Source organism: Pseudopodoces humilis, chromosome 5 (genome assembly GCF_049639895.1).
Source record: "Pseudopodoces humilis isolate 2021_Gansu_Grassland_sample_001 chromosome 5, ASM4963989v1, whole genome shotgun sequence".
NCBI classification, from domain to species: domain Eukaryota; kingdom Metazoa; phylum Chordata; class Aves; order Passeriformes; family Paridae; genus Pseudopodoces; species Pseudopodoces humilis.
In genome coordinates, this window is record NC_142204.1 from 28,042,543 (window position 1) to 28,067,071 (window position 24,529).

At 38.9% G+C, this 24,529-nt stretch overlaps 1 protein-coding gene across 7 annotated transcripts; it reads right to left on the bottom strand.

Annotated features, from left to right (window-relative positions):
* Nucleotides 1–1,955: 1,955 nt before the first annotated feature.
* TMPO (thymopoietin) lies at nt 1,956–24,507 on the bottom strand. 7 transcript variants are annotated; one of them, XM_088055411.1, is made up of 11 exons: nt 24,114–24,507; nt 16,360–16,486; nt 14,007–14,162; nt 11,945–12,045; nt 7,327–7,446; nt 7,125–7,220; nt 6,469–6,579; nt 5,572–5,661; nt 5,424–5,489; nt 5,172–5,263; nt 1,956–3,844 (listed from the first exon to the last, which is right to left on the bottom strand). In XM_088055411.1, the coding sequence occupies exons 1-11, from the start codon at nt 24,354–24,356 to the stop codon at nt 3,553–3,555; spliced, it is 1,494 nt and encodes a 497-aa protein (XP_087911537.1). In that variant the 5' UTR covers nt 24,357–24,507; the 3' UTR covers nt 1,956–3,552. The 7 variants fall into 7 exon arrangements, with proteins under 7 accessions (XP_087911537.1, XP_087911538.1, XP_087911539.1 ...); XM_088055412.1 differs by lacking the exon at nt 7,327–7,446; XM_088055413.1 differs by lacking the exons at nt 7,125–7,220; nt 7,327–7,446.
* Between the last annotated feature and the right edge of the window lie 22 nt (nt 24,508–24,529).

Below are 24,529 nucleotides of genomic sequence, written 5' to 3' on the forward strand. Positions count from 1 at the left end.
GCAGACTGGTAAATTCCCTCAGGAAAAGCAAGTCTAAGGACAGCTTCAGACAAAGAGAGGTAGACTTACCAAACACACAATAAAAGCCATATTAACAAAGGATATGCTGAAACACCTACCTTTGCAAACAAAAAAATTAAAATTATACATCACAACACACCCCTGTATCTATTTGACCCAATATGTTACTTAAGCCATATCAAAGTAAGCCAAATGTACCATGCACAAAATATGCCACACAATTTTACCAGCTTCATTTGCAATTACATAAATTTTACTGCTGAGTTTTCTTTGGGACTTGTATTATTTAAAGATTAATAAAGTCAGCTTTTCTGCTTTGACTCTGCATAAACAAGTTAACATATTTTTTAAAGACATCTTGTCCACAAAACTAGTAGAGAAGGTAATTAGCAGGAATTTTAGTACCATAAAGAGTTTTGTAAATTATGCCACCAGAAACAAAAAAAAAAACCCACATAGCCCAAGCCTCGGAGGGATCCAAAATCATTCTGTAGGGCAGTGCTGAGCATGCTGTTAGCAAGTAAACTTGAAGTTCTTTCATGCTGTTTCTTATTGAAATACAAATCAAGGTCTTAAAACACACAGAATTTAAATTTAAGATCCTTCTTGAAAATTTATTGTCTTAGACTACTGAAGCTCTCATGCTCTCATCATGGATCAGATGCTGTAAAATTAATCTCAAGTGAAATAATCTAGTGATCCACAACCTGATACCAGGCTCCCGAGACTGGATAAATGTTGAATTATTAGCACAGAATTTAAAGGGAAAAATACAAGCTGTGCGTTAGTTCCAATTCAGACAGGAAATCAAGACCTGCCAGGTTTTCAGCACAACATTCTGAGCAGTATGACCAATCATGAGAACAAAAGCCACCAAACCCAAAATAACATTGTCACACCCATTAACTTCCACAGGCCTTTTCCAGGCTTGTTGTGGCCCCTGCCCTGAAGGGGACTTCTTAAACAATACTTACTACATCAGAACTCTACTCATTTTTGCAACTGGATTTTGGATACTAGTCCCTAAAATTACTCTTTTTTCATTGGTTCTGAAAGTTCAAGCTGGCTCTGTCTAAAAAAAACCAAGATGAACTAATGGAACAAACGTGAGAATGTGTAAAAGGAAGAAAAAAAGGAACATCAGTGTGTATTGCTTCAGCACTTTGATACAAAGACTACAGTAGAATTATATACTACAGCTTAATTTATACAGCATTTAGTTAGAAGGCTTTAAGCATATACAGCTCATAGCATTATTATATGTGTTACTCTTAGAATACCATGAAAAATTCAACTTTGGGACCAGGAGAAAGATCCTAGTCTTTGGGCTACCACACACCATTAAGTGTCTGAAATATAAAAAAGCCCATTCCTTTATCGAAGATGCATTGCTTCCTAACTACAACTGAACTACGGGTGGGTTACTTTGAGGACTTTTCTAGAAACTCTTTACTGTCTGTGAGGCAACACTGAAGTTGAAAGCATTCTCCAAAACAGTGCAAAAATGAAAGAATGATGACAGTTAATTGCAAGAAAATTCAGTCTGTAGTTTGTTTTGATTGTAGTTTGTTTTTTTTTCTTTGATGATATTAATAGTACCCCTGGCAGAGGCAAACTGAAAGTATTTCTTGTAACTAGGAAAAAAGGATATATTTTACATGCAAACATGCAGAAACATGGTGTGAGAAATAATTTAAAGTGAAAAGGAAGTTCCTTTAGCATTGAAAAACAAATGAAAGCTACTTTCTCCCCCTCATCCAAACTAAAGGCCTGACATAGGCTAAAGGACTATGGCACAAAACTCTGATACTGCAAATATTATGAATATTCCTCCCACCAAGTGACATGAACTGACCTGAGTTTATTATCAGATTTCAAATATTTTTTCAATATGGAAGACCGTAGCAGCACAAAATGACACCACTGATACATCATTTGTCTTGCTTTTGCTGCCTTTCAGCAATGCATTTATTTTGATAAGGAAAATCCACACACATTAAAATCATTTTTATTTTTCTCCATTTTTGACACCAAAAGTGAATGTCTTATGTTACAATTCTCTATAGGATGGACACAGGTTTAGCTATTTGGATTACTCAAAAAAGCAGTTTAGAAGGAAAAAAACCATTAAACAGGAAAAAAACCCCAAAACTATTGCTTTGCTACAAATTACCATGTTTGTCCCAAAGTTCACAAAGTAAAGCTTCCCCATAGCTATAGTCTACACAATAATTGTACCTAGAGTAAAAAGATATTGACTATTAACTAATGTTCTCAGCTTTTTATAAGTAGCACTTTAAGAATAAGTAGTATGATTTATTGCAATTTTGTACCAAGCAATAAGACTGAACATCTGTATGCTGCAGATTTAAGCACACCAAAAATGTATACATTCACTTTAAAAAAATTTTTGCTTATCACTCTTCATTGGTAGTAGTGAAGTCAGCTGCCTGCTCAACCAAGTTACACAATAGAGAGTGTTTCAGCATGCTTCCACTGAGAAAAATAGTCAATGGCATGAAAGTAGTAAATCTCACCTTAAAAGATGAAACTGTAGCGGAAAATGCAGCAATGCCCTCTTCATACAAGAATAAAACTTCATATGGAATTTTCATACTTTGAGAATACTTCTCTACACAAATATTTAAAGATAATCACATAAAGCTGTGTTGGAAAGACCTCGCTTTTTTAAGAAAGAAAAAAGACCACTGCTAAGGTTGGAATTTAGACTGCTTCAGATAACAATCTTGACCCAAAAAAGTATTTTAGTAACAAATTGTTATGATGTAGTTTTTATTTCCCACACATATTACTAATAAATAAGTTCCTCTAATACATCCCTTGCCAATTTGATTTGTATTCAACTCCTACAACACTGTAAGCACTAAAATGAAGGGATACATTTAAATGAAGTTACACTTAAACAGTTACTAATATGATACTAAGACTTTTACAGAAATGCAAACAGGTTTACAGTTACATTTACTAAAGTTACAGTAATCTACAGAAAAGGCTGCTGTTGTACTCTCTCTACATCCTAAGAGCTCAAATTCAGTTGTGTTGTTACTGCAAAAATGCATAATGAAATGCATTTCCCTTTATCCCATATTAAAATCCTTCTCCGCTATAATCTAGAGACAGAAGTACAACTTCTTTTCTGTACAAATGAAAAGTTTTAAAGACACAGCTTCACATTTTACTACATTTTTGCCCTTCTCAGCTTCCAAGTTCTTGCAAAAACAAATATACATTTTCTCAAAAGTGAATTTAAAGGATGTCCACATTAAAAAAATAAAGCCTAAAAAAGTTCAAAGATTTAAAAAAATGTTACTCCTATGGCAGTGATCTCCTACTTGTCCAAAGTCCAGAAAGTTACCGATGTCCATTTAATATTATCTTTCTTCATTTATCCAATTTATCAGGTTCCAATCACATTATTTATAAGAAGTCCTTGAGCCGATGAGAGGGCAGGAGAGTTCTCTACAATTAAAAAACAGGAGATCAAATTGGGTGTGCCTTTCAGAAAGATATTCATTTGGCACTGCCCTGAGTGACAATATTCATGTATTTAGAAAAAGGATTTCCTTGATTAGTTTCCATTGACTGATAAACCAAAAACATGAAGACTGAAACAACAACAAAGAGAAAAACTTTTATCCACAGGGGGACGGGGCGCTGTTTTTTTACTGCTGGTTTCTCCGACTTGGTGTCAGTCGAGGTACCATATTTTTGTGCATACTTAGAGTAACTTTCCTCCAGTATGAAGTCACTGTGCTCCAGAGGCCGGCTTGCAGCTCCTTTGATTGGTCTACGGCAGCTAGCACTGTGAATTAAAAAGAAAAAAAAATTGAAATACTGCATATTTAAAAGAGCAATCTAAAATACGTAGGGAAGTTTTAGTATAATTAAAGAACTAAGAATTATTTCTGGTGAATACAGTACCTGTAATACGATTTTTGAAGCTTGACCGATAGACACAATAAAGTTAGTAATTCAGTGTTCAATCAGTCTTTAAAAAAAACAAACTCAAATGCCACTTCATCCTATCCACACAGAAAGGATCATAACTTGCAATCAAACTGTAGAAAGTGTCTCCTTCTATTTGCTTTCTTAATGATTATTTTTGCAGCCCCACTGGAATTTCTAAACAAAAGATTATTTCCGGCCAATAAAATATCTACTGATGGCTAAGCCAAAACCGAGCCAGAAGACAGAGCAGTAAGGATTAAAAAACCACATGTACACTTCCAAATTCTAATATACAAGAAGTATACATGTATGATTTTTACTTTTTTTTTTAAAAAAAAAAGTGGTATGGATTTAACTGGACCTCAAAACAGGAGAGCAAATTCGGAGTGGTCAGCAGATGCCCCACAGCAGTAGTAACTAGTACTATATATTCTCCTTATGGTTAAGACTTTATGCAATTGCAGTTTAAATTGAAGCTATAATTAACATATTGGAAACACAGGAGATGATTTCACATCTTAACGTGGGGAAACTTTTTCTCATATGCTCTAAGCAGAGTGTTTTTTTTTAATTGGCCAATTAACCAGAGGGTTGCTTCAATCTTTGTTTAAATATAAAGACACACACACAAAAAAAAAACCAAAACCAAAAACCAAACAAAAAACCACAAAACAAACCCAAAACCCACAAGTAATAGCCTTTCCTAGATGCCATCCTCATTCATGATAAGATTAAACAACATGATTGCCATTTAAAGGAAAAAATAAGGTATCTGAAAGTTCTGTCTGGCTTTGCAAAAGACAACTCAAATATATGCCATGAGATCTTTCCTTAATTTAAAAGCAGGCCTAAGCAGTTGCATCTAGCCAAAAACTTAAATATTGCAAGTCATTACCACGAAAAAGCTCTTTTCATTTAACTTTCACCATCCAGAAATTCTGGTACTAATTTGTACTATAGTACCACCCTGTTCTCCCTTCTCCAGTTTAAATAAAGATGGGGCTGCTTTGGTAACAAATTTATGTATATAGAATGGAAAAATAGGTGGCTGTCACAAATGTCATTGAGCCAGAGTGCAAAAATTGTTTCTCGGAACTCTATCAATATAATCAAAAGATATTTCTCAGCTTAAATAGGTTTACAAGAACTGACAAAAGAAGCGCCATAAACTTTAGAAATACCTAATTCCTGTAGGTGTTGATACTTCATAAGGGAACATTTCTTTAAGAATATCCCTTTCTATTCTTCTTTCTTCTGTAGTTCTCTCCAGCACCTAGGAAACAAAAAACAGTTAGAGGCCGAACAGACAGCAAAAGAAAAAGTTTCTGTATAGCTGTCTCAGTGACCAGAACCATGTGCAATTTGTAAGAATGAATGAGTCACCCAGTGACATTCAAGAAGTTTACTTCTTGGGTTTTAGAAGTTTGTTTAACCTTAATTATTGGCAGCCATCCAGTCACTTTTGGTGTCTTAAAGCATTCAGTGATCTCCTCAGTTTCCTTTAGGATAAAGAATAAGTTGTATAAATCCTATACACCTGCCAGCCAATGATGTAGATGATCAAAAAAACTTAACCATCACCTCTATCATGGCTGTGTTGAGCATATCACAGGACTGGTTGTGACCAACATGATTTAAAAAGCACTGATGTGGGCAATCTGTCTCTTCTTGCTGTAAAAAACCATGCCACATTACATTAAAATACTGACTGAAAAACCCCCATCAGCAGCTTGGAATAGAACATCACGTTTACCCACAACCTTCTATTTGACAACTAAGTCTACATGGCAGTCATATTGTAAATGAAATGTTAATAGCAGCTTTATCTACAGCTACATGAACAGACAAACAGCATCTTGCAATGTAAAATTCCACAACATTACAGTATTATATTAATACAATTACATATACTTGCAGGTGCTTTAGACAGTTCTCCAAGAGATACAATTTTTGGCAGCTTGAATAGGTTAACAGTTAAAGAATTATTTTCTTTCTTGATAACTGAAAGCAATCTACTGATGCTTTTTTAATTCGGTAATTTGGTGTATAGTCATTCTACTACTTGATTCCCTAAATTAAAGCACATTGTGTTTTTTCATGATAGGTTGATTTACAAGCTCAAAGGGAGATAACCCAAGTCTACTCTACTTTGAGCTATTCAAAGAATTTAAAAGAAAAAAAAAAATCTACATTTTATTCAGAAAAATAGCAGCCCAAGGAGAAATAGCATATTAAAACATATTTATCTTAGGAAAAAGAAAAAATCAGATTTTCACACACACACACAAATCTGAAAGGGGAAGATAAAAATAAGTTTATATTCTCTTTTATGTCATGTGACAACACTAGTTTCTTTTGACTGGTGTCACCTGGGCAATGACATCCTCCACCCCCTCTGTACTAAGAAGTAAGCACATACACACAGGAATTTTGTTCACAGAGAGTAAGCAAGAGCAATCTAAGTTTTAATTTATTTACTTCAGCTGTCATCAGTGGTTTCTTTGGTGTTCTTCTGGGCATGTCTGAGAGTTCACTGACTGACAGTGTAGGAGCTGCATGCTTGAAATTTCCAGGCACCCTATTGCCAACCTGCCGAGATTCAAAATTGTTCACTCAGAAACAGCCAAAATACAAAATGAAAAGGGGCAAGGTGGCAGAACCAAACAACAAAACCTTTATGTGCATTGAATATATGCATGTTAGAAGTTAACTCAAGAAGGTTATGTAACAGATACTCCAAGATCAGCAAAGGAAACACACTGCTTATCATTCCAACTGGTTTCTTTTAAGCCATTTAGAAACATAAAAGCTATTTAGTTCACAAGAAAAGCCAAACTTAAAAGCAAATATTCTGCATGTACTTAAATAAATTAAGAAAGTATCTAAGCTTTTAAAGTGTTTTTTTTACAGCCCTCCCCCCACAAAAGACATCAGATGCGACCTAGGTGTTGACCTAGTCCCATCTCAAAGTGAACAGTATTAGGTATAATAAAACAGATACCGAGTATGTGTTTTCAGAGACTACTGAATAGTCTTACTTTCCTTAAAACAGTTTTCTATTTGTCCAAAACAGAATGATTCTGTCAGTGAAGATATGTTACAGAAGAATACCACAATTGATTAAACATATTTACTAGGGTCTCGTTGCTTGCAGCCAATATAGTTTCATTTATGGGAGTACTCTCTGATATTACAGCATCATCTACAGGCAACTGTGCTGTAGCTTCCACCTGTTTGTTTAAAACAAACAAAAGACAACAATTGAATAAAAGAGCCACTGGGACCCTAAGAGTGAGAGAAAAAAAAAACTTGTCTATTATAAAAGCCTCTCATCACCCTTTTTCTTGGTGTTCTTCTTGACACTCTTGTAGACTCCCTAGAAAATGCCTGCAGAGGTCCACTTTTTGAAGATCCACTTGTCCAGACAGTCTCAGTAACTTCATCTTGAGAATAGGTCTATTCAAGCATCAAACACATGATCATATACATGAAAACCAGCTCCAAACATTGGATACTCGCAACCAAAAGCCAAAATAGCATGCACACTCCAAAAGCAACATGTCTACAATCAAAGAACTGTGGATCCTAATACATTCAATAATGAATAGCTAGCTAGATTAGTAGCATTGACCATAATATTTACATTTCAGCACATTGTTGTTCAAATACAGAACTGAATAGATAATGCCCAATTAGTAAAAACTGCTAATTTGCTCACTGCCCTGGAATGAGCTAACACTACAAGGAGTTACATCAAGTCATGGACAGCAGACATGAAGCTTTCAGGCCCATTACATTTCCTGCCTACACACACACACAAATCTATGAACATAAGAAGAAAGCATCACCTTGTTCTCTACACTGATAGATTCTCTCAAGCAGAGTTGGGCACAGTTTATGGACAGCCACCTAAATTTCAATAGGAACTAATCTTCAGCCACAGGGGTCGGGGAGAGACACTAAATGATCTTAAAAATTTCTACATACAGGGATGAAACTAACAATTATCACATAACAGGTTTAAACAATCAAGCCTGATACAGATCTCTCACAAATCAAAGTAACAGCATGAAGCGCCCAACTTTTATAGCCATTAACAAATGCAGATCGTTCCCTACGCTTTACTGCAAGTTTCGTGCTCGAAGCAGATATCCCCCTCAAAGCTAATTCCAAGATGGAAAGGGAGATGTGAAGCTGCTTATTCTAGATTATATACAAGATTTTCTTTTATATTTGGTTAAGTTTAAAAATAAAAATTATTACTTTTTAAATACTTCTATCTTTGCATATTAACACCTCATACAGTGATGTATTATCAAGTTTTTGGAAGTTACACTCATTGCTAAATAAAGTTACACACTGTAACTGTCAATTACAGGTTCAATAGTGAAATTACTTCACTAGAACAGTATTAGCCGCAAAACAATGTGTTAAGAGAACAGGCTGAGAAGTATTTATTACTTGAGAGAGGACAGTGAAACTAGAAGCTGATCAGCTTTATGGTTCCATGATAAATTCTGTATAACAGCTACTAAATGCCCAGCAGAGGGAGCACAAGTGCCTCACTTCTTTCCAAACTCACTGAAGTATTTTATAAAACAAATGCACAGACCTCAGGTCCAAACAGATTCAAGTTCGTGGGTTTTTTAGAATTGTTGATTTCAGCCCAATTCTCCAAAGTTCTTTACAAATTTAACAGAGGAAATATCTTCTAACCCCTTCTTAAATATTTACCAGACACTGCATTCTCTTCCTTCCTGCAACCTACAATCACAGTTCCCCACCTCAACCCCATACACTTTCTATTTAAGAGGTGTTCTTTAGAAGCTTAGAGAAAAAACACTAATTTCAGAGTGTTTTTACCCCAGTACAATCCACTCAGGAAAGCAGGAAAGCAAATTCACTCATATTAGTAACAAAGAGCTCCCCATCCCAGACTATTTGACTACAAATTTCTTATCTTCTAATGAAAAGTTAGAAGCACTCCACTAATAACTGCCTCTCTTCTTCGGATGCTCCAATCATATGTTTTAAGCACCAAGTTTCAATTTTTTCCTTGCATGAAAAGTCAAGGAAAAACCAGAATCTACTGCATAACTCATCCAGACTTCAGTACAACACATTCAACAGACAGAAAAGAAGATATAAAAAATATTGTCTACAGTTATAATTACCCCCACTGTCAATGGAGCAGGCCCCTAACACTATCAAAATGTAACACCCATGTTAGGTACACCAACACCCTGTAGGTAACCAGAGAAACCACAACAGTGTAGTACACAAGCAGTGTTCAGCATGTGCTTCTAACTGTCAAGTAACTCATGAGCAGTGGAGCTACAGATTATGACTTTACCTCAGCTACCACTTACCAAGTTACTATACAGGTAGTCAAAAAAAAATACAGGGAGGAGCAGGGGAACATAGCACATGCAGAATGTCACTGTACAAAGTTTCAGGAAAGAGACTAGTTCTACACTGCGCCTTAACATTTACATTGTTTAGCCTGCCTCCTTCTGTCCAATGCAATTTACTGTCAGGCTGAGTTTTGAACTCCTACTCTAGATTCACCTACTGGATTAGAAGGGGATATTTAAATTAGGGTTTTCTGCCAACTTTTCACTATGAGGAGGTAATTAAACACAAGTAGCTGATCTCAAATTCATCCAGCACTCGACCACTAACTGACTGATAAGACCCATATGCCTGCTCAACCTCCCCACCCAATTTCTTTTGCAGCAGTCTGCCTAATAACTGTCTATCTATCTGCATTCTCTTCTTAAGAGCAGTTACATCCAGCCATGCCAAATGACAGTCTTGTCAGCTATGTACATCTGGTCTAAAACCAGTGTTACACAGGACCCAGAAGTAACTAGCAAGTCTGCTCACACCACACTGCCCATCAGCTCAGCCTCACCATGCTTCAGCCACACACTCTGCATCAATGCCACACATTCCTCAACAGTTGAAATAGTTCTGCAGAATGAGCATAGTCCCTTGACACATTAGCTGAAAACCTACAATGCAATTCCACAGGAAGAAGGGAAGGAAAGAAAAAAATCTTCTCCATGTTCTGGTTTTGTTCTCAGTAAAAAGACATGACTACACACATTTGCTAGCCAAAAGCATGAAGTTGTTCTTGGCCCCAAGCAGCTGCAATATTTTCCTGGGGGGTGGGGCTGGTTTTTTTGGGTTTTTTATATGGTTTTGTCTCTTTGCTGTATTTAAAAAACACCCAAAAAAACTCAAGAAGCAATCAGATGTTCAAAGGTGAAAGGTTTAACAAACTGAAGAGAGTTTCTGAAGAATTTGGTGATTTTGAAATGAGGTAATTTTTTGATTATTCCTTTGATTAACTCCTGGTAATTAAAATATGCAAGTTGCAAAATATTGCATCTGTACTGCACATGTAAGACTGCAAGGCAAAACAATAATGACCTGATACTAATATAGTGAAACTGGATGACAAAAAATTGAGTAAACAAATCACTTAAAATGCCACAAAAATACCTCACTAAATCTCTTATTCTGTGAGTTTCTGAAGACTATAAGTTTTGTTTGTTGACAGAAGAATTAAATATCTTTATTACACTGAAGCCGGCAGGGATTTCTGGCAGAATAACCATTTCCAAAAAAAGTAATTCTTAAAATGCTCATTATAAAGACCATTACAAGCAGAAGTTCCCCAAACAAATTAAAGAATACTTGGTGCATTGGGCTACGTGTGCATTTTGTTTTTAGAAGTAAAATCTGTTCAGCTTGTACCCTAAAAGTCCAACTTAAAATAAGCAAACTAGTTATAGATCTCCATAACTGTGTTGTATTACTCAAAGTCATATAGCAGCATTTAACCTGCTTTAAGAGCTGTCTGTAGCTAAAGCATGTTTATACATACACATACACTAAGTAGCAAGCATCTGGCATTTAACAAAGTACTGAGAAAAATCACTGTGATCTGCAAAAATACACCAAGCAATTAACAAGTTAGATTCTGAGTCACTGAATGGTTCATTACAAGTCCTTTACTGTAGCATAACTCCACTAATTACTGGTCAGATGAGCACTGTAAAGACTAAATATCCTAAGCTGAAGAACAGGGTATTTAATGATGCTTTCACATCAGAATAACAGATCAGCCATCAACTACCAAGCCCTATATTCAGCAGCTTGAAAATCAGAGGTGTTTCTGTAAAATCCCTCTTGCATTAAGGCAGCAGAACTAATGTTTATAAGTAAAGGCCAGGTGGTACACGCAGGGAGATCTACACTTGTTATTTATCCATTTTCTTCATAAGGAGAAGTTTTTCAACAAATTCATGTCTACTCTAATACTGCTGCTACAAACATAGTTGAAGAAAAAATATTACATAGAGAGCAAATGTATGCATGTACACATATAAACACACCTATACATATAGGTATATACCCAAATACATATTGTATTTAAGTAAGTCATTAAACAGATGCATTTAAAATGCATACCTATGTCTATAGCTAGCTAAACAAATATATATATGTATTTAAAAACACTTCTTAAAAAAAACAAAAAATGCCACACATCCCTTTTTCCAAACTTTTTTTTGAGAAACCACTACTTTTATAGAATCGAGTTGATTACAAGCGTCCAACAGAAAGCCATCAGCCCATATGAATTAAAAATCTGTCAGATTTCCAAAACTAAACATGTTAAGGTTGCCTGCTCTTCTCTAGGAGGTGCTACAGCAGCTGGCAAGTCAGACAAACAGCAGATCATAACTTTGAACGTTATCAGACATGCTAAAAACAGCCACTATAGTTAATTCACAAGATTTTTCATGCTATATTAGAACAGGCTTTCTAAAAACTTTAAAAAACAGCATAGCTCACTTAGTCATGTGATGGTAAAAGAAGCAAGGTGTTTAGTGAGCACATCATCTGCAGTTAGTAGTTGTTCCCCACGCGACTATGATAAACATACCTGGTTGTGTTCAACAACTCTTTTTTGTTTGAGTGCTGCTGTCGTCTTCGTCCTGGCTTTCAGAGGTTCTCTCTTCTCAAGCCTCAGCTCAGTCTTCGGATCTGCAAACAGTTTTAATAAAACTGGTTTCTATAATACTACTGGCTGTTGTATTAGTTGAAATCAAATATATTTTAATAAAAATTCATTTCAAGAGGCAACACAACTCTTATGAGATGCCATTTCCATAAAAAGCTGTGAAACAGGTATATTTCTCTATTAATGTATAAGAGAAAAGGTTTTTGAAGAATAATCTTAAAATTATTTTGAAGCACTGACCCACGTGTTTACATTTTGTGCTAAAACTCCTACATTTCAGATAAGCCTTGACCAATCCAGCAGTTCCATTAGAAACTGGTATCAAATTCTTTTAACTGAAGTACCATTCTGCTGTTTATTGCAGTAAAGGTACTGAAGCTTGTCAATGTTGTTTGAAGTTGTTGCTTAGTTTCCTCTAATTTGTGTCCTTTTATATAAAACCCCATTTTTAACACAGTAGAAAGGGAGAGTGGTTAGCACTCATCTCACCAGTAAGAAGATGCATTATTTCCACTGCTTTTCTAAAATTCTAGTAGCATTACACTGACACATTTAAGACCTACTTATAAAAAGAAACTTGTTTTTGGTAGGGGAGAGGGGGAATATTTGGGTTTGATATTTTTCCCCAGGGTGTGAACAGTTCAGTAATTATATGAAGCATATGAAATTATATGAAGTTAGCTGTCAGTTGTGACTCGGCTCTTGGCTATCACAAAAATTAATAAATCAATCAATCTCTAACACCCTTTCCCCTGAAAAATGCAATAGATAAAAGTTGAAAAACAAGTCCAAATATGCAATTACTAGGTGCATTTCAACCCTTTCTGTCCTGTGTTCATGAAAATTCCTGCAAAAACAATAAGAAAACCCACTCCCAAAACCACACCACACTAAATAAGCATCTTCTAACAATCCATTCAAGTAATTCTTTAAAACCTATACTGTTTTTGTTTCTTGTAAATTGCACAATGGTGTGTTCCACTTCCCCCACCACTACACTTTCTTGATACAAACTTGATGTTAAAACCACAAAAAACACACCCAGGACCAACCAATCAACCTACCCCCAACTAAGTCCATAAGGAACAGCGCATAAAAGGGGTTGAATCATAAGTGTTAGATAGTAAACAGAAAAGAACAAAAGTTTAATAAACAAACATTCATTCAATATCCCATAGTAAATAACTATTGTGAGCACCATAAGACAAAATTGGACTGATACTTAAGTACAACGTGCAAAGAACATTGAAACACCCAATATGCAATTCTGTCTACTGGATTTACAGGCTCCAGTCTGGGGAAAATGGATTAAAGACAGTTCAGTAGCAAAAGGTTTCCTTTCCCAGAACAGGCACCTGGATCACTGTGCTGGTACTGCATGATCAAGCACATGACTAACATGGCTTGCAACAGTATCTTACAGCCTCACCCAACAGCAAGACTGTAGGAGAATAGATTGTGGAAGATTAGGAATGGGGCTGCAGTCCAGCCTCATTCCTAAGGGGGTGCAGCTGTATAAGACAGGTGAATAGAACTGAAGGAGAAGAAGCGTGGAATGCTGATGTGACCAATCACAAAAGAGTAAAAGGGAATGTAGGTGTTATGCATGTGAAAAAGAAATATATAGAGTTAGGAGCAGAGAGCACAGGGAGGGAGAAGAGAGACTTTTGCTGGCATTGCTGTGAGGAGGAGGAAGGGTCAGGCAGCCAAGTAAGGGACAGGAAGGAGTTAGCTGGTCTGGAAGAGGGAAGGAGAGAAGGAGTCAGTGCTGCGTGGAGCTGCCTGTGAGGGTGCACACAGAGAAGGTAGAGAGTTTTTACTACAGGATAATAAGCTGATGGCATCAGTCAGTTTGAGACCACTGTCCGGTGGTGCCAAGCACCGATGCCAACACAAGATCATACCCCCTTTAGGTTATCTCTACTGCAAGTATCATTCATGTATAATTTGAATCATTCCCATGCAAGTTCCACTCAAGTCTTACCTTCTTCATTGTCGCTGTACTGGTCAGAATCATTGTTTCCATTCTGTTTGGTGTTCTCAGTAGCTGAAATCGCTGGGAGAGGCACGGGTCCCTTCAGGTCAGGACCTTGTTCCATCAGTTTCAAAAGCTTTTTCTCATAAAGTTTCCTAGTAGTAGCTATAACAAAGAAGGATACATGCTAAAGAAACAGTTTTAATCTTTCCTGACTTGACTGATAGAACTTGGCTGTTACATATTCTTTGGGAATTTCTGAACATAATGTGTTGTTTATTTTTAATCAGTTTGTATGACCCAGAGTCTGTCTCTCTCTATATATATATACACACACACCCCAAGGCACACAACTCTGGCTCTAAGGCTTTAACTTGTCAGTTTAAGAGAATTCTTAGATAAACTTAGACTTCTTCATACACTGAAAGTTATAGAAAGGAAATCTATGGAAAGGGAATTTACCAGCTTCTCAGATCTTTTGCTTTGTATGCTGCAATATACAAGTTGCTATTCCCTCACCAAAAAAATTTAGTGAGTTTGATATTACAAGTGATGCCATTTTATTTTATTGCCTTTTTTTTTCTTTTATATGTTCTCTCTATTCTTCACACATATATGTGTAGCTCTGTAGTCTAGTGTATTAGTGATTTGCTTTCCCAGTACTTTTCCATGGCCTTTCCTTAAGCAGAAAGACAAAACAAATCCCAGAGCTCCAAGCCACAGGAGGTACAATTTGTACTATCTTGGTTCTTCCTGGGAACCAAGGCTGAGAACAACTCATCAAGATGCATTCTCCTGGCTGAATTACAAATAGTGCTGAAGTGGGGTCTCCAGAGCAGGGACTTGACCTGGCAGGGAGAATTGCATCACCACTCGTCCTCCTAATCAGTACTTTTTAATCAATGATGCTAATTTCCTAAAACCTATTGTACTCACCGCTGCGGGTGGGGGTGAGCTTTTGTGGACACCTTTTCACAACTGCTCCTGGAGGCCTTCAAATAAAGATCCCCTTTTATATTACCTCCTTACTAAAATTATCTCCAGTTTCATTTCCAGGCTGGGAAAAAGGCAACACAAAGGCAACAATTTCCATGCAGATTGCACTATTATTCTCCTAACTCCCTTACCCTGGAATTGCTGCCCCTGCCTTTGCCTTGTTGGCAAATTCAGCCCATTAAGCATCAGAGGTGGTGCAAGCAAGCAGCAACAACAGACCTTTCTGCTTGATACCACATAGCCATCAAGTTGCCTTGCTCAATCTAAGAGGACAGCTGCTTAAAACATTTTAAATGTAGCACATACTTCCACATCTGGACTTTGTTGGCAAAAACCTGTAGAGGTGACTGCTGCTTGAGCTGTTAGCTGCAGAAAAAAAAGATCCTAGCTTTTGAAGTTTTCTGATAAGAGGAAACCACCACTTAAAAGACATGGCAGCCTCTAAAGAAAGAGTCCATACCCTGTAAGAATTAAAGGCAATAAATTGGACCAAATGTAAATGCCTTTCCAGTGGACTACATAGATTCTTGAGTTTTTCATACTTGAGTACTATCCAAGAGGTACAGGATGAATGGCAAGGCATGCAGAATCAGCTAACGGAAAATATTACAGATAAGGCTTTGAATATACGCAGGACTGCAGGCTTAGTCACAGACACTTCCATCCACCTAGGATTTCAAGAACATTCCACAGAAGGCTCTGCACACTACAGACAACAATCTTTTTTGAAGAGTTGCAAAATCAAATTCCCTTGCCATTAGGATAGTGCACAATCTGAAAGGCAAGGTGCTTTGATCCCACATCACAGATATCTGAGTGCCCAAGGCAGGAGATTAGGCTGGGGTCAGGACTACTCCACAGGCCAGCACACAGGACAGAATGCTAGGCTAGAAAAAAACATTGGCAAAGGAAAACATTACTGCACAATGCAGTGATTAGGAAATGCTCTAGGGAAAGGGAAGTTCCCTGTTCTCATTCTGCTCTCAATACTACTAGGTTATTATGTAACATGTCTTTCCTATTTAAGTGAGCCCAGATTTAAACTTCTGTATCTGAAGACCTAACTAACAGACCTAACAGTACTGAACTTTAACTAACAGTTACACAGCTTCAGAACACAAGTTGGAATATCTTCCACTGGCCTAGAACACAAGAAGCAAACTGCAGACTTGCCCACCTACAATGCTTCAAGTCTTCTTAACGTAAACAGTTCAATGAAAATATCCTAGGTGAAAAGTAGGATTGCAACAGTACTGGTACTAAAAAGTAACTATATCAGGGAAACTTCACAAGTGAGGTTTAATGAGAAATAAAACTCAGTTTTACTGAGTTACAAGATTAGTATCTACTAGTTCAATTGACCTACCTACAATCGGGCCAGGATTTACTCCATACTTCATAAGTTGTTCTTGGAGGTCTTCATTACTCATCTCTGTTACATCTAGGTCATCCTTCTCCTCTGGTCTGGGTTTGTCAGTTTTCTTTGTAGCTTTCTGAGAGCAGGAGGGAGAAATGAGAGACAGGATGTTTTCAGTTAATCCTGAGCACATCTTTTTCTTTTAAAGGAACAGGAAGACATATGAGTAATAAACATATAAACCCAGAAGAAATTCATCCCCCATGATTACTACTAAAGCTTATGTGAAACAGTACAAACATTTACACCTACTACGAAAACATGCACAAATTTCCTACTTAGGAAGGAAATACCCATTACAAGTCTCCTCTACAGTTAAAAAAATAATAAATCACTCATTATTCTGGTCTTGTGTTTTAATTTGAAGTTCAAGTATACAGTGGGAGGGGATTGCTTTGCTGTGATTGGAGAAGTAAGCTACTAGCTGTTTCACCATCACTACAGAAAACTACAAATATTTATGTTACATTGGCATGTCTCTGCACTATTTTTCTACCTGGTAGGTCAACATTTCTTCCTCTAATGATATGGAAGAAGTTCTTTAGTATCTACATTCTTTCAACCAAATTTCCAAAACCCCTATTCCAACTTGTCCTGTCACTCTCTGTGAGATTACTTGATGTTACAAGGCAGAGTGCAGGAAAGGCAAAAATCAGAAACAGACGCAAATTTTCAAAATCCTGCTTTTCTGCTTACATCTCTGCTACTTGTAGCTCTAACAAATTCTAAACCCAACTCTGGCAACACTACTTGAACACTTGGCAATGCACCATCACTACATACAGATGGCTATCACAATAATCTGCTGAGATGCTACTCCTAAACTAGCAGTCTCTGCTCGATCCAAACAGAGTGATCATAATATTTAATAAATATTTGATCATAATATTTAATTACTACAACAGGCATTGTGAAAGTGAAGAGGTGAAACAGGAAAAGTAGAGGATTTGCATGTTCTTTACTAAGAAAGACCTTGATACTGCTTTGAAATAAGTCATATTTGTATCTCAAAGTTGTATTATATAAACAGAAACAATTTCTGCATTTAGCATTTTTCTCAACTCAGTTGTCCAGAGGCCCAATGTGGTTTTTTTTTAGTACTAACAAAAGACTAAAATTCCCAATACAAATATGCTATAAACACTCAAAAAATTAACAGGTCTTTTTCTTGTTGCATTTTATAAGATAGCAACAAAACACTTTAAGATGATTTACATGAGCCACGAGTATCTATCTGTTAATGCCAGTTCAGTATTTCTTTGCATGCAAACTTGGTCTTGCCTCAAGTATCTTGGTATTTTAAAGCTAAGCAGGGACTGTATGAGGGTTTCCCAAATATATCTGACTCCAAATTTTCTTCTGACTCCTGGATACTGCAGTACAATGAACGTAAAATCAGCTGCTGAAAAGCAACAGAATCTCCAGGAGATCATGGCATTTCTTTACTCTAAGACATAGACTCCAAACAGTCTGAAGAAAGTATAGGGGCATTAAAGTGTCGGATTTGACTAAAGACAGATTTACAACTCACTTTATCAGTCATTCCACTCCTAATTAGCTTTTGAAGCAATTGAGCCTCCTTACACAGTACACAAGGAACAATCAACCTGCAGCTGCACAGGACTTTTGTTCACTCTTGAACATGTTGGTCATAACATTATGCCAACTTAAATAACACATTAACTTAAATTTCATATTCAATGCACTTTTTCTACACTACTGAACTGTCCAAACAGAAAAAAGTCCTGAAAAAAATGCTGAATTTTCTTGTTGAGATCTGTTTAGACTAACGACAGCTCTGGTGTTTTCCCACGTCACCAAGCAGATTAACTAAGATGATATTCTATATTTCAGAAGAAAACTACCATGGTACAGGAAATTGATATTCAAAGACACTTTAGAGAAACTGGAAACCTGTTGTAATGTATCTTGTATCTACCTTGTTCACTTAGAAACCACAGAAGATACTACAACAATATACACCAGAAAACCTACTCAGCATTCTGGATGCTTTACAGAAATCTTAGCCATCAGAAATCTAACTGCAACTAACGAGTACCAGGGTACTCTAACAGAAGAAAATTCACATATCTCATGGTTTCTTTGTGGCTTTTTTTCCTTCAAAATACCACTTTACTTTTTCCTGCACTACTGTCACAAACAGACATCATCAAAATAGCCAGTTTCGGCAAAGAAAAAGAGTAGGGAGGGGATGAAGAAAGTTGAAAGCAATCTGTGCTCTTCAATAATTGGGCCAGATGTGTTCATTTTGTGTTCTGCAAGGTCACAGCTTTTACTTTTGAACACCTATTCACCTTAGAGCAGGAGCAAATGACTTCCCTTGTACAAGTAGAAAGCTGCCATTTAACCATTCTCTGGACCACAAGATGATCCTTAGAAGCATGAGGCAGGACTGAAGAATTTCTCACAGCTCAGCTGCGGTATGACAGCATTAACTTCAGCAACAACACTCGCTTTAATTACCACTACTATTACAGTATAATGCACCGCTACACTTCCTGTGCATCACAACTACTTATCCACTGCACTACACCACAAGACTGATCAAAAGAGCTAGCTTAGAAGCTTAACACTGTAAATTAAAAACAAAAACAACAAAAAAACATGCCTACATTTACCTGTTCTATGACCACTAGTAATATCTGTCTCACTGTGGTGCAGAGATAAAGTGCTTAAAACGAAATAGTGGCAATATCCAGGATTTGCCAAAGTAAGGTGGTGCAGCTGACCACTTTCCCCATAATGTAAATATTTTTTCAATAATACACCCAAATCTATGTAAATATTTTTGCAACAATATACCCAAATCAATAAACCCTTATCTGAAGATCTTCTAATCCCATCCAGAGCTCGCAGCATAAAAGAAATATTTCTAGTCATTGTTATTTTCTAGAAAACAGAAGATGGAAGACTATCTGCATACTTCACTTGAGAGAGATTTGTTCACATCAGAGATAGCAATTTGGTAGTGGTATCTGTCAGGCTCAGTTTGCGACTGCCTAGGAACTAACTCTTCAAACAAGTATTGTAGTGAATTATAAGCATGGGGCTGCCACACAGCATTGTCAGTACTAGGGCCACAGAAAAACATCATAGGAGAAGTTCATCTTCTCCAAGTATCATCTCTTGACAGCACAAAGTTTTCACGATCTTTTGCTGGCAAGAAGAGCAGAATATGCAAGCAACCAGAATTCAGACTTAAGAAGCTACCTACCCCTTACCTCTGGCATTTCTGCTGAATAGAAATGAACAACCAAAGACCAGCTTAATCAAGCAACCTTCATAAGCACCTGTACTAGTCCTAGCACTGTCCCAGAGACAAGCATAAGAAAGATGTTGGTTTTATTATTCAACAGCTTCTTCAACAACTATGGAACATCACCAGAAAACTATTTTCAAATCCCAAGTTAAATGGCATCTACATCAGGATACACAATGATTTTAATCCCAAACAGGTACAGCTTCATCACTAAATGCAAAAAAGGTCAGGGTTTATTTACAATTTCTCTGAACAAGGTTAAAACAGGGTAAAGAGAGCCCAAATCACACCAACAGAATAACAGATTTATACAGTGAAATAGATAGGTCTTTATTCCCCTTGTACTTTTTATTGTACCATAGACAATCATTTCCTGCAGTAGAATTTCCTTTTTGAAAAATCAAGTCCTACTGAACTTTTTAACCTTAAAGGCCCAGAGACAATATTTACCAAAAGCTACAGGACAGACAAAATAAACAATGGAAATTATGTAGCAGCAATTCAAAGATACTGATACACACAACTTAAAGTATTTGCTACCTTCTAACCATAATTAGTAAGTGCCAGACTTAGAATTTCCAAATCTATGTACAGTAACAGTCATAAATTATAAGATTATGGACTATTCAACCCTTCCACCCCCTTCTCCTCCCAGACCCTAATTTCCATGTTACTTGGTGAAGGAAATGCACCTGTTCAAAGTCTGAAGGTGCAGAGCAGCATAGCAGGACTTCTCACTGTAGGTGGGAATTACTTTGGTCTCCTCATCCCTGCCCACAGCTTTCTCTCAGCCAGCAGATGAGCACCTTTTAAACGTCCACAAAGGATTGAAACTGTATTCTGGGTGACATCCATGCGGCACGTCAGGTACAGCCACACAGGAAACATGGAATAGATTCTCTGCCTTCAATGGGCATACACAGCTGCTGTCTCACCTATCCAGTACACTTTCCACACACCTAATGTTCATAAAATACCAGTTTTACTATTACCTTCTCTTTCCCAATAAGGAAGGGCTTGAAGCTGTTGTTGTTATCTCAGCTACAGATACCACAACCACAGCATTCTGACTATGAAGAGCTGAAGCTGGCTCTTTATTTACTTGGCTACTTGATTAGAACAAAAAGCTCCAACAACCCAAACTAACAACTCTTCCTCCACCCCCCATCAAATCAAACATCTTTACCTGATAGGTCTCTTGTATGACCTTTCAAACAGGCCCTTCAGGTCCAGATGGTCTCATCATACCTTCATTAACAGGAAACAGTTGACTGATCTTTTTCATATCATCACTTTAAAGGTCAAAAATATCACTCAATATGTTTTAGAAATGATTCTTCCAGGACATGAAATACACAATAAGCTCAATCATAATAGTCTACATATTCTAAGCTCTGAACAGTTCTTGTTTAACAGTGTCAAGACAATATTTTTGGTACATGTTTTAAAGTAATAGTCCTAGAGAGGCAGAAACCTAATTTTATAGTTACTTTTCCTGTGAGCTACTTGAGCTGATATCCAGCCCATAACTAACCAGGACAAGGGGCATTCAGATGCAGATGGTTCACCCTGCAGCAAAACAGTGTCTTCCATACCTAGTCACAGTCCTCACAGACTACTATGCTAAAAAAGCTTAGAGAAGAAAAAAAAAAAAAGCTCCTCAAAAACCTTAGTCGATCTGGAGAAACTGGCTCCTCCACACAGTACTATCAGACTGAGGCACAAACAGGCATGATTTTAAAAGCTTTTCCTCTTCTGGTATGAATATATAGCCAAAGTGAGCTATTTATTCTTGGGCTGGATAGATCTAAGCCAGAAGAGTGATGGATTCAAAACATGTAACTTGCAACAGAATTCAAACTATGGAATTTTCTCTGTGCACAGCTTTTATCAGTAGAAAATAAACATCAAAATGCATTATCAAATGCTCTGAACTTAGAAAAAAACACGCTAAAATGACAATGTAAACAGTTCAAAATCACTAATGACGACAGCCATGTCAAAACTCTGATGCCAGTACGAAGAGACCTGGCGTAGCTTTCAGTGACTGCAGCATGGATGTTCAGATTATTCCCGTGCCCTTGTTACTCACCCCCATTTTAAGAAAAGCGCTGCCTGTCCCGTTCAGGACCCCGCGGCTGCCGCAGGAGGAGCCGCTCGCAGCGAGCGCCCCGCGCTGCGACGCCCGGCCCCGGCGCGCCCCCTGGCGCCCGGCCCCGCCCGCACCGCCGCGACCCCGCCCGCGCTGCCCCGCCCTCCGGCTCCTCCGCACACGCGAGGACTGCAACTCAGCCAGACGCTTCTAACTATCTGCTCGTAAGAAAGGGAAGGGCGAGCGGGCCAGAGCGGAGAGAGGGAAAGCCTGTTCCTTTATTTCATTCCTCCTATCCATAAATCCTTGCAGTTCCAGCTTCCCCCCTTGCCCCTTATTTCTATCTTTCAGACGCCTGAGTGCTTTCCCTCCCGTCCTCTCTCAATCTTATCAAGATATTTTGCTTTGGTTTTTCACCAGAATCCCAGTCCCTGGGATGTCAGACTTCCCTCACTCTTCCTCTACTTTCCAACTGTTCTGGGGGCAAATCGCTCTGGAGACACATGTGCTAATCTTTTTGAAGGAGAACTGATTACAAGAAGCACCATTATGCCAAGAGACACTATCAGGGACACGCTACTCGGGATACAAGCAGTTTCAGAACTACTCAAGTGGCTCAAAGAAAGCAACAAGCACACATCATCCAAGATTGTTTTGCTTAGCAGGTATTGTTTGGGATTTTTCTGAGCGTTTTGGCTTAATGTTGGTTGTTTGTGGCGCGGGACGGGGGGGCGAGGCGGAGTGAGGAATGAGGGGAAAGTGACATAACACAGGGCACAACTGACCCAAATCTGAGCAACACTCACTGGAGTATTCGCTGAAGCTCCGGAACTTCTGATGATACAGTGTTCTGATACTAACACACAAGATAAGCACAAATAGCACAGAGCCTTCCAGATATTGTTAACAAAAGTGCAGCAGTACCACCCATTCTGTGAACATCAAAAAAGTTACCCGTAATTGTTTAAACTTTGTGGAAAGGAAAACTCAGGTCTGGGATAGGAACTACAGTTCTGAGATGTTCCTTCTCTGACAAGCATGAAACAAGTCAGATTCAAGCACATCCCGTTTTACTCAAAAGCACCTTATATACGCAGAACGCTCTAAGTCAGAGAAACGTCTGTTTCATTTTAACTGCATTTAGTAAACGCCAGATAAGTGTTTGAAATGGACAGATGTTAAGGTAAATAACTTGGTTTTAGAGATCCGTTCCTCTTGAAGTTGCAGTTTCAATTTTTTAATTCAAGAACTGTTCTCTTGGGCTTTTGATGGTTAAAGTGTGAAAGACCTTCAAAGGACTCAGTTTATCGGCACTCTCTTAAACTAATGACCTTTGAAACATAGTATCTAAGACACAATTAAATAGTTATACTATCACACACATTAGGACTCCAGAAGCTGATAATCATTATTCAAGTCTTTTCTTGAAACCAGACATGTTACAATTATCAATTACAAGATTGCTTCCTCGATATATGCAAATTTATAGTCCACTTATGAAAAATTAAGAAGGAAATCACATTTTTCCCAAAGAGAAAAATTCCAAATGGCACCAGTTACCCCTCTTTCCTTACATGTGTAAAGTCTAAGAAAACAAGTGCAGTGGACGAATTGAACAGGCACCAGAGGCGCTTTGCTATAAAACACATCTTAGAGGTACGAGCAAGACATCTACATTATGCAGACCCTCTTTACACTAAACAGTCCACTTCATTAAGTGAAACAAACCAGCTGTTCCCTCACAGCTTCATCCTTTCATTTAGAGGCATTTACACCGAGTACGGCATTTACACTACCGTACAACCGAGACAGCAGGGGGGAGCCCTTTCCTGAGCAAGTTGCAACCTCGTCCAGTTCTCTTGCTTCGTTCCTCCAGCACCGAAATAGTCTACTTAGGAGACCGCTCGCCAAGCTATAGTAAAGGTTTCCTAATTTACAGTCGGGGGGCTGTCGCACACTCCACGCGCGGTCGCGCTGCCCCTACCCCCCGAGCCAGCCGCTCCAAAAGGCGCTTAGGCGGGACGCATCCTGGAGGAGCGGCCAGCGGCCCCCGGCACCGACCCGCCGTTCCAGCTCGTCCCCGAAGCGGGGCGGCCGCCCGCCAGCGCCGCTGCCCCTTCTCGCCCAGGCGGCGGGACCGTCCCGGCCGGGCACGATCCCACCCTCAGCCGAGCTGGAGATACTCCCGACCCGTGCGGGGACCCCGGCGCGTCGTACCGCTCCCCGAGCGGCGGCCGGCGGGCGGAGGCGGCCGGCCCCGTTCGGGCGGGGAAGGGGGGCCGAGGGTGCCGGGGAGGCCAGGCGGCGCGGGCGGGAGGCAGCGGTACTCACCCGCCCGGGGGCGGCAGCGCCGCGGCTGCGGGCTCCGAGAGGTGTGGGCTCCCGCTCCTCGTCGCTGGAAAAGTCGGGCTGCGCGAGGGCGGGCGGGTTGCGGGCGGTGAGGTGCTGCAGGTAGAGCTGCACGTACACGTCCTTGCGCTGCTCGCCGCCCGGGAGGCTCACATTGTTAGCGATCAGCTCGCTCTTCAGCTTCTCCTTGGTCAGCACCGACGGATCCGCCAGGAACTCGGGCATCGCCGCCGGCCGCAGCCGCCGCCGCTCTCCAGGGAGAGGCACCAACAAAGCGCGGGGAGAAGGGGCGGGGGAGCGGGAGGAGAAGGAGGAGGACTCGTCTGCTCCGCGCCAGGGACCAGCTCCACAGGGGCGGCCGCGCGCACCGAGCACTTCTTCCCAGCCCGCAATAAAAC

Bases quoted from the DNA above. Each gene is read 5' to 3' on its own strand.
- TMPO (XM_088055411.1), bottom strand. From the start codon at position 24,356: ATGCCCGAGTTCCTGGCGGATCCGTCGGTGCTGACCAAGGAGAAGCTG. The intron at 14,163-16,359 runs GTAGGTCAATTG...TCTTTGTTATAG, and splicing joins AAATCCTGGCCCGATTGTAG to CTACTACTAGGAAACTTTAT. The intron at 7,221-7,326 runs GTGATGAGAGGC...TTAAACAAACAG, and splicing joins GAAGAACACCAAGAAAAAGG to GTGGAAGCTACAGCACAGTT.